At 49.1% G+C, this 10,000-nt stretch overlaps 2 protein-coding genes across 2 annotated transcripts in view; both read right to left on the bottom strand.

Annotated features, from left to right (window-relative positions):
- The window catches only part of LOC125297676 (zinc finger protein with KRAB and SCAN domains 1-like), a 30,026-nt gene extending 29,502 nt beyond the window's left edge, over positions 1-524 (bottom strand). The window contains exon 1 of the mRNA XM_048248116.1: positions 1-524. This exon is cut by the window's left edge and continues 76 nt beyond it. The gene's annotated coding sequence lies outside the window, so the exon portion shown is untranslated.
- Positions 525-4,711: 4,187 nt separating this feature from the next.
- LOC125297675 overlaps positions 4,712-10,000 on the bottom strand; it is a 10,274-nt gene continuing 4,985 nt past the window's right edge. Inside the window, exons 3-9 of the mRNA XM_048248115.1 lie at positions 8,406-8,501; positions 8,046-8,098; positions 7,733-7,781; positions 7,575-7,634; positions 6,715-6,796; positions 5,985-6,152; positions 4,712-5,037 (exon numbers count right to left, since the gene is read on the bottom strand). Coding sequence (XP_048104072.1) covers positions 4,712-5,037; positions 5,985-6,152; positions 6,715-6,796; positions 7,575-7,634; positions 7,733-7,781; positions 8,046-8,098; positions 8,406-8,501 — 834 coding nt within the window. The remainder of the gene's footprint in view (positions 5,038-5,984; positions 6,153-6,714; positions 6,797-7,574; positions 7,635-7,732; positions 7,782-8,045; positions 8,099-8,405; positions 8,502-10,000) is intronic.

Below are 10,000 nucleotides of genomic sequence, written 5' to 3'. Positions count from 1 at the left end.
ATAGAACTCTTCACTATGTCGTCCTCCTGTTTTTGCTAAGTGCTTTGATGCCTCTGAATTTAAAATAGTCCAATAGTTTCTAGTTTGAGAAAAGAAGAACGGCAAGGTCCAATAACCTAAGAGTCTCGTAAACCTCTCGTGTGATGGAGAAAAAAAACTCTTCTTTCATAATTTACACCTCAATACTCGCAGCTTTTCTTCTTAAAAATATAACCGCCAATATTAACTGTAGCCCAGATTCACGAGTAACGAGATATATCGTTAGAATAGAAGACAGGCATCTCTAGTGGTTTGTTTTGGTGTTTAATGCCCCTCTGCTCGGATGTTCCTGTAAACGTACGCCTTGACCGACTGACGTAAGATTTAGTCGAGCACATAAGCCTACCGCCCTCTAGCGTACAGGATGAAACGTCAAATATACTTGTCTGAAGCAATTTTGAATCCATTAAGTTGTTCCTACTCTAAAGCAACACCAAAGAGTTTTTTGTGCCTTAAAATAATGTTTCCAAAATCGTTTCAGTGGTTCATCAACTCGTAACAGCGTGAACGGCACTTCTGCATTCCCTCTGCTCGGCTATAACGCGCTATGCAATTTTCAGATCGGTGGCGGATCTGGTTTTGATGGAATGAGACATAAGAAACTACAAATTTGACTTGCTTCTGATGTGTAATACATCCTTCTTTCATAAAATCATGCAAGCACGTAGTCTACCTTGTCTGGAGACATTGTTATTTCAAAGCCAGTGCTGGATAAACAAATAGCCTGCATGCAACAGGAAAAGTGCTTTGGTGTTGCTTTATTAGTCAATACAATTGTTGTTTCCATAGGGTTTATTTTGTGTGTATGTGTGTGCGCGCATGTGTGTTTCTACTTGTGGGTGAGTGTGTGATTACTGATTACGATCTTTACTCTGTTGAATCTGGAACAGCTCCCTCAGGTGTTGTGTTGTGTTGTTGATTCTCTTGGCACAGTAAATGTGGTCTACCATCTGTGTGAACGTGCTCAGTTGTAAACATCCAGGTTCTCTTTAAAGGTGCTCTAAGCGCTGCTGGGTAACGTCCCTTCTGTTGACTTTCAAACAAAACAGAAGTAGCTCGCTACTTCCTCCCCTCCCATGCTGCTTCGTGCAATTGAAACTCTCTAATGGCGCATCTAGGTATGATTTGCTGGAACAGTTTGTTATGTTTTTTATGGGCTAGGTTTGCCCAGGTTGTTTTGTTAGTTTTTGGAGCCTGGGCTGTCCACAGAGGGAACATTTTTACAGTGTAATCAGGACACAGACAGCAGCCAGTTGGATGGAGTGATGTTTGCAGTAGCCTAAGTGCAAATCTTTTAGCCTAAAAAAAGCATTGGCATCGCTTAGAGCACCTTTAAGACAGAAACACGGTGGCATCGCTTAGAGCACCTTAAAGAGACAGATCGCGTGGCATCACTTAAGAGCACCTTTAAGACAGAAACACATTGGCATCGCTTAGAGCACCTTTAACACAGAAACACATTGGCATCGCTTAGAGCACCTTTAAGACAGAAATGGTTTATTGTCTGTTTGGCATGTACAGTGAAATCTCTTGTCATGTCAGGAGCAAGACTATGTGTGAACGCTCCCTCCACCCTGTCCTGTGTGAACGCTCTCTCCACCCTGTCCTGTGTGAACGTTCCCTCTACTCTCTCCACCCTGTCCTGTGAGCAGCTCCTCTACTCTCCACCCTGTCCTGTGTGAGCAGCTCCCTCCACCTGTCCTGTGTGAGCAGCTCTCTCCACCCTGTCCTGTGTGAACGTTCCCTCTACTCTCTCCACCCTGTCCTGTGTGAACGCTCTCTCCACCCTGTCCTGTGTGAACGCTCCCTCTACTCCCTCCACCCTGTCCTGTGTGAACGCTCTCTCCACCCTGTCCTGTGTGAACGCCTCCTCTACTCTCTCCACCCTGTCTCAGGTGAACGCCTCCCTCCACCCGGTCCTGTGTGAACGCCCTCTACTCTCCACCTGTCCTGTGTGAACGCCTCCTCTACTCTCTCTACCCTGTCCTGTGTGAACGCTCCCTCCACCCTGTCCTGTGTGAACGCTCTCTCCACCCTGTCCTGTGTGAACGCTCTCTCCACCCTGTCCTGTGTGAACGCTCCCTCTACTCTCTCCACCCTGTCCTGTGTGGGCAGCTCCTCTACTCTCTCCACCCTGTCCTGTGAGCAGCTCCTCTACTCTCTCCACCCTGTCCTGTGAGCAGCTCCTCTACTCTCTCCACCCTGTCCTGTGTGAGCGCTCTCTCCACCCTGTCCCAGTGAACGCCTCCTCTACTCTCCACCTGTCCTGTGTGAGCAGCTCCTCTACTCTCCACCTGTCCTGTGTGAGCGCTCCTCTACTCTCCACCCTGTCCTGTGAGCGCTCCTCTACTCTCCACCCTGTCCTGTGAACGCTCCCTCCACCCTGTCCTGTGTGAACGCTCCCTCTACTCTCTCCACCCTGTCCTGTGTGAACGCTCCCTCTACTCTCTCCACCCTGTCCTGTGTGAACGCTCCCTCTACTCTCTCCACCCTGTCCTGCGTGAACGCTCCCTCCACCCTGTCCTGTGTGAACGCTCTCTCCACCCTGTCCTGTGTGAACGCTCCCTCTACTCTCTCCACCCTGTCCTGTGTGAACGCTCCCTCCACCCTGTCCTGTGTGAACGCTCTCTCCACCCTGTCCTGTGTGTGAACGCCTCTCCACCCTGTCCTGTGTGAACGCCTCCTCTACTCTCTCCACCCTGTCCCAGGTGAACGCCTCCCCACTCTCTCCACCCTGTCCCAGGTGAACGCCTCCACCCCTGTCCCAGGTGAACGCCTTCCACCCTGTCCCAGGAACGCCTCCACCCTGTCCTGTGTGTGAACGCCTCCACCCTGTCCTGTGTGAGCAGCTCTCTCCACCCTGTCCTGTGTGAACGCCTCCACCCCTGTCCCAGGTGAACGCCTCTACTCTCTCCACCCTGTCCTGTGTGGGCAGCTCTCTCCACCCTGTCCTGTGTGTGAACGCCTCCTCTACTCTCTCCACCCTGTCCTGTGTGGGCAGCTCTCTCCACCCTGTCCTGTGTGAGCGCTCCCTCCACCCTGTTCTGTGTGAACGCCTCCACCCCTGTCCCAGGTGAACGCCTCTACTTCCACCCTGTCCTGTGAACGCCTTCCACCCTGTCCTGTGTGAACGCCTCCTCTACTCTCTCACCCTGTCCTGTGTGAGCAGCTCTCTCCACCCTGTCCTGTGTGGGCAGCTCTCTCCACCCTGTCCTGTGAACGCCTTCCACCCTGTCCCAGGTGAACGCCTCTACTTCCACCCTGTCCTGTGTGGGCAGCTCTCTCCACCTGTCCTGTGTGAACGCCTCCACCCTGTCCTGTGAACGCCTTCCACCCTGTCCTGTGTGTGAACGCCTCCACCCTGTCCTGTGTGTGAACGCCTCCACCCTGTCCTGTGTGGGCAGCTCTCTCCACCCTGTCCTGTGTGGGCAGCTCTCTCCACCCTGTCCCAGGTGAACGCCTCTACTTCCACCCTGTCCTGTGTGTGAACGCCTCCACCCTGTCCTGTGTGAGCGCTCCCTCCACCCTGTCCTGTGTGAGCAGCTCTCTCCACCCTGTCCTGTGTGTGAACGCCTCCACCCTGTCCTGTGTGTGAACGCCTCTACTCTCTCCACCTGTCCTGTGTGAACGCCTCCACCCTGTCCTGTGTGAGCGCTCCCTCCACCCTGTCCTGTGTGAGCAGCTCTCTCCACCCTGTCCTGTGTGAGCAGCTCCTCTACTCTCTCCACCTGTCCTGTGTGAACGCCTCCACCCTGTCCTGTGTGTGAACGCCTCCACCCTGTCCTGTGTGTGAACGCCTCCACCCCTGTCCCAGGTGAACGCCTCTACTTCCACCCTGTCCTGTGTGAGCGCTCCCTCCACCCTGTCCTGTGTGAGCGCTCCCTCCACCCTGTCCTGTGTGTGAACGCCTCCACCCTGTCCTGTGTGTGAACGCCTCTACTTCCACCCTGTCCTGTGTGAGCAGCTCTCTCCACCTGTCCTGTGTGAACGCTCCCTCCACCCTGTCCTGTGTGAACGCTCCCTCCACCCTGTCCTGTGTGAACGCTCCCTCCACCCTGTCCTGTGTGTGAACGCCTCCACCCTGTCCTGTGTGTGAACGCCTCCACCCTGTCCTGTGTGTGAACGCCTCCACCCTGTCCTGTGTGAGCGCTCCCTCCACCCTGTCCTGTGTGTGAACGCCTCCACCCTGTCCTGTGAACGCCTTCCACCCTGTCCTGTGAACGCCTTCCACCCTGTCCCAGGTGAACGCCTCTACTTCCACCCTGTCCTGTGTGTGAACGCCTCTACTCTCCACCCTGTCCCAGGTGAACGCCTCTACTCTCCACCCTGTCCCAGGTGAACGCCTCTACTCTCCACCCTGTCCCAGGTGAACGCCTCTACTTCCACCCTGTCCTGTGTGAACGCCCCTCCACCCCTGTCCCAGGTGAACGCCTCTACTCTCCACCCTGTCCTGTGTGAACGCCTCCACCCTGTCCTGTGTGGGCAGCTCTCTCCACCTGTCCTGTGTGAACGCCTCTACTTCCACCCTGTCCTGTGTGTGAACGCCTCTACTTCCACCCTGTCCTGTGTGAGCAGCTCCCTCTACTCTCTCACCCTGTCCTGTGTGAGCGCTCCCTCCACCCCTGTCCCAGGTGAACGCCTCTACTCTCCACCCTGTCCCAGGTGAACGCCTCTACTTCCACCCTGTCCTGTGTGAGCAGCTCTCTCCACCCTGTCCCAGGTGAACGCCTCTACTCTCCACCCTGTCCCAGGTGAACGCCTCTACTTCCACCCTGTCCTGTGTGAACGCCTCTACTTCCACCCTGTCCTGTGTGAGCAGCTCCTCTACTCTCTCCACCTGTCCTGTGTGAACGCCTTCCACCCTGTCCTGTGTGAGCAGCTCTCTCCACCCTGTCCTGTGTGAGCAGCTCTCTCCACCTGTCCTGTGTGAACGCCTCCACCCTGTCCTGTGTGAACGCCTCCACCCTGTCCTGTGTGAGCGCTCCCTCCACCCCTGTCCTGTGTAAGTGATTGGGTAGAATTGGGTAGGGTGGGTGAGGTGAGTGAGTGAGTGGTGGTGAGTGAGTGAGTGAGTGAGTGAGTGAGTGTCTGAGTGAGTGAGTGAGTGTCTGAATGAGTGGTGAGTGAGTGAGTGAGTGAGTGAGTGAGTGAGTGAGTGAGTGAGTGAGTGAGTGAGTGAGTGAGTGAGTGAGTGAGTGGGTGAGTGGGTGAGTGAGTGGGTGAGTGAGTGGGTGAGTGGGTGAGTGTCTGAGTGAGTGAATGAGTCCATTGAATTCATGAAGCGCATTTACACACAGCAGAAACTGACCAAAGTGCAATGAGTGAATAACTACAAACAAAGACAAATAATACAAATAACCAACACTGAACCAATAGTCGTAATTATATAAAACATAAATAAAAGGGAACCTTCTGGTAAAGCCCTCGTATTTCAGTAAATGATGGTGCAGTGGCCTCAGGCGGACCCAAGTCGCTATCGATGGGCGTCTTTGCGTGTGTAAAGTGAACGCCAGCTGCTTCTTGTAGAGGAAAGTCGCGGCACTTAGAACAAGCGTCTGACTTTGACCTGTGGGCTTCGTGGGGCTGAGTTGCCAGGGCTCCATGGCAGCAGGGCAATGCTTACAGGCATAGAAATTAAGCTCTGGAGATTGAGGATGCTTTCTCACACACACACACACACACACACACACACACACACACACACACACACACACACACACACATACATACATAAAGACACAAATACAAGAATTAAAACAAGTTAAAAGTGCACTATACCCATAAATGGCAGCTAGCTTTAGAAGTGATGCTTTAGCACTATACCCATAAATGGCAGCTAGCTTTAGAAGTAATGATTTAAGTCAGAGCCAGCAAATCTGCCATGCTAATTGTGACCCCACATTTTGAGAAACAACAGTTGAAAATGAGGTACACCTGGTAAATACCTGTGTGAACAGCTGGTGAAGACGAAGCAGATGGTTGCTTGTGACACGTGTGAAGGCGCTTGTGGTGCATGTTGAGGTCGTATCGGAAGCGGAAGCCTTTTCCACACACAGGGCAGGGGAACTTCCTCCTTGAGGGGGGGGCTGGTGGCTGACTGGAGGACCCTTTTCCTTTTGTACCAGAGAAGGACACGCACACACACACACGCACAATCATAATCGGGATACTGAAGTACACATAAAACGCAGTTGAGTGAGTATGTGAGAGAGTGAGTGAGTGTGTGAGCGACTGAATATGACTGAGTGTGACTGTGAGTGAGTGAGTGAGTGAGTGAGTGAGCGACTGAATATGACTGAGTGTGACTGTGAGTGAGTGAGTGAGTGAGTGACTGTAAGTGAGTTATTGAGTGCGAGTGACTGTATGAGTGAGTGAGTGAGCGAGTGAGTGAGTGTGAGTGTGTTAGTGAGTGTGAGTGAGGGAGGGAGTGAGTGACTAAATGAGTGATTGAGTGTGTTAGTGTGTGAGTGAGTGAGTGTGAGTGTGTTCGTGAGTGTGAGTGACTGTATGAGTGTGTGAGCGACTGAGTGTGTGTGGCGTTTAGATGTAGGGTGTGTTGAGTGACTGAGTGTGTGACTGTGAGTGTGTGTGAATGTAAGTGAGTGTGTGTGTGTGTGTGTGAGTGTGAGTGTGTGTGAGTGTGTGTGTTAGTGAGTGTTCTCTGCCCCAGCTTACCAGACTGACTGTACATGTCATCCCCATCTCCAGAGATAGGGGGCAGCAGCAGCCTCTGCCCATCCGATGACACCAGCACAGTCTGCGTGACATGCCAAACAACACCAGAGGACTCGTTAGCAGATTAGCATTAGCTAGTTATTTTAGTTAGCAGATTAGCAGTTTTATTAGCAGATTCATTAGAATTAGCTTGTCAGTTAGCAGCTTAATTAACATCAGCTTGTCAAGTCAAAATTTTCAGTAATTGGTAATGTCAATTAGCCTAGAAATCTAGACGCACCCCCGCTAGGGTGCATCTAGATTTCTAGGATAATCTAGCACCTCTCCACTGGCTTGTGAGCTCGAAAAATTAAACTTCTATCAGGCCAATCAAATCGTGTATAGAGTCGTTAGGCGGGCTTAACATAATGAAGGATGGCAGAGTTGCATCAGTTTGGCTTGAATTCCCTGCTACTTGAAAACAAAGAAGATGGATGTTGCTGTTGGCGAACAGTGTGACGCGAGTTAAGCTTTTATTAAGTTGGCAAAAGTTTGAACTAGCCAACTAGCTCGTGGTGGGAAGCATGGGACTCATAAGCTGTCCTATTGCGTGCAGAGGGAATTTGAAAGACAACTGATTATCCCGCCCCTCGGACTGAGCACTGCGAACGGTGAGTGTCCAGACCCTACATTTTAATGTGGGTCTGGCTCGTCAGGCTAAATGTCAATATTATGCTAAACTTAAATCATATCAGACTTACAGTACGCTAGTTTAATTAGCATTATCTTACAATACCTGTATCAGTAATGTTGATAAATGCTAAACTAAAATCACATCAGACTTACAGTACGCTAGATTAATTAGCATTAGCGTACGGTACCTGTATCAGTTCAGCTCCACTGGAGTCCCCATATCCATCATTATCAGCTTCTTCTTTAACCTTCATAAGACGAGAGAAGACCATCACACTCTGACTATCAGACATCATGTGTCAATGGGTTTTTGTGTGTGTGTGTGTGTGTGTGTGTGTGTGTGTACCTCAGTTTTAAGTTCACCATCATACCCTCCCTTCACTTCCTGGGATGCACTATAGGGGTCAGAGGTTAAAGAGGTTAAAGGTGACATTAGACTTCTTTGGCACAATACAACCCTTGATCTGTAGGGTGTTCCACTGAGTATGTGTGTGTCTGTGTGTCCGGGTGTCCGGAGGGATTAACATGTATGTGTATGTACTCTGTAGTGTGTGTGTGTGTGGTCCTGTGGATTAACATGGGCATGTATGTAAGTACCTGTATGTAATCTGCAGTGTGTGTCTATGTCTGTCTGTCTGTCACATTTGTCATGCATTTACCTGTTGGTACTCTGCAGTCGCTGATGCAGTTCATTCCTCAGGTATGTGACAGTCTGTATAAGCGCACACACACATCAACACAAACACACACACACACCTTGAATACATTTTTTTAATTCCTCTTACATTCACAAACACACACACACACACAACAAACAAATATGCCAAATGTATAGCAACCTCCAGTAACACACATGCACACTTTTTCTAATTGTAAATTTATTTGAGGTCTTGGTATCTGTGCACTTTATGTATGAAACATGTGCCATGTAAATAAAAGACTTATTTATATTCTCTGAGGAATTTAAAGTGAGTTGCATTATTACTCAGATGCGCACACACACACACACACACACACACCTGGTTGGCCTGTGTCAGTAATTTGTCCTTTTCCTCCAAGCCGTTCTGAAGTTGATCGATCTTCAATTTCAGCTGCTTGTTTGACTCCACTTCACTCTGAGAGACACTCTCACACACACACACACACACACACACACACACATTAACATAGTCAAACACTTCAAAGACGTTATCACAGACCTGTTAATTTTCAATAATTCAAAAGATTGAAACTCAGCACATGAGGCCTACAGTAGAACTGATGAGAATGAGACCCATTTAGAAATATAAAATAGAGAAATATATAGAAAAGGCTCTGTAAAAACGAGAACTCTAAATATGGTATCGGTTACCATCCAACCGGGGTGGGGGGTTATGGTGTCGGTCCGACCAGGGGTGCTGGCGTCTTGTTTGTGCGATACACTACAGACTCTGTACATTTAACAATTATTTATTAAACACTACATATTAAATAAATAACCAGCTTCTCAAAAGAACAGTTAACAAAGTAATAACACCAAATCCTATAGAACAGTATACAAATATTTCAAAATATTTGTGTAATTTGTGCAATTTTAACAAAGACTAATTACAAACTATAGAACAAGTGCAAAAGAAAGTGCAAAACAACAAAATGTGCAAATGTGATCATCAGTCACTACTTATGGCAGAGCTGACAACTAGCATTGTTACAAGCCATCCTCCTTGACTTTAAAAAGATCATTTCAAGGGCCCTTTGGTAATTTCACTGTTTTACTATGCTTGTGCTTGTGCTAATGCTTATCTTCATGCAGGCTGTCAGTCTGTTTCCCTGCAGCCTGTTCCGCAAGTCTGTCCTGATCTCTACACAAACGAATGAAGTGAATGAAGTTTAGATTATTATGGATAATGTAATATGGATGGAATTTGAGCGCGGAGTGCTTTTTAATTTAGAGGCCGGAGTGGCCGCTCTGTTCCGCTCAGATACCGCTCACACCACGAGTCTGAGGCATGCCCAACTGTCTTCCTAATAAAACCAAGACCGTTAAATTTCAAAGATATTGGCCATATAGCCTAAGTTTGTTGATGGGGATGGAGTTAGCTAAATAATTTAGAAAGCATACGCGTAGGCACGGATGGGCCTGGACGGGCCTAGGCCGTCTATTGTCAGTCTTGCGCGTCCGATTAGAGGGCTTTCCTTCGTTTACGCTCACCATCTTAAAAAGACGCGCAAGTCAACACTGTGCTGAGAGCAGGTGGCTGTTTACTCGGCCGCTCCTCCGGTCAAATTCACGTCAGGTCAATTTCGCTCCCCGGTCCCAAAGAACTAAGAGCAACGGCAATATATTTCACTCAGAACATTTATTTTAAAAGACTGCAACATTGATAGTGCAACAACAAACAAGCTTGGCAACGTTAATACACATAAGCCTAAAACTAAAGGGATCAGTCGGGATTAATTGGCAAAAGAATACAGGCAGGCAGCAAAGTTTTACTTTAGCCCTCTACTTGATATGAAGCATATTCAAATTGCTCACGTTTTTCTTTGCTCATGTTTTCTCTTAGATTCCAAAATGAATCTTTACTCACTGGAACAGTGTCACCACCACATGGTTATTCTTGCTCTACATTGTTAG

The sequence above is a fragment of the Alosa alosa genome, chromosome 7 (genome assembly GCF_017589495.1).
Source record: "Alosa alosa isolate M-15738 ecotype Scorff River chromosome 7, AALO_Geno_1.1, whole genome shotgun sequence".
In the NCBI taxonomy this organism is placed as follows: domain Eukaryota; kingdom Metazoa; phylum Chordata; class Actinopteri; order Clupeiformes; family Clupeidae; genus Alosa; species Alosa alosa.
Note: the sequence above shows the minus strand (reverse complement) of the source record. Positions and strands in the feature narration are given on the sequence as shown.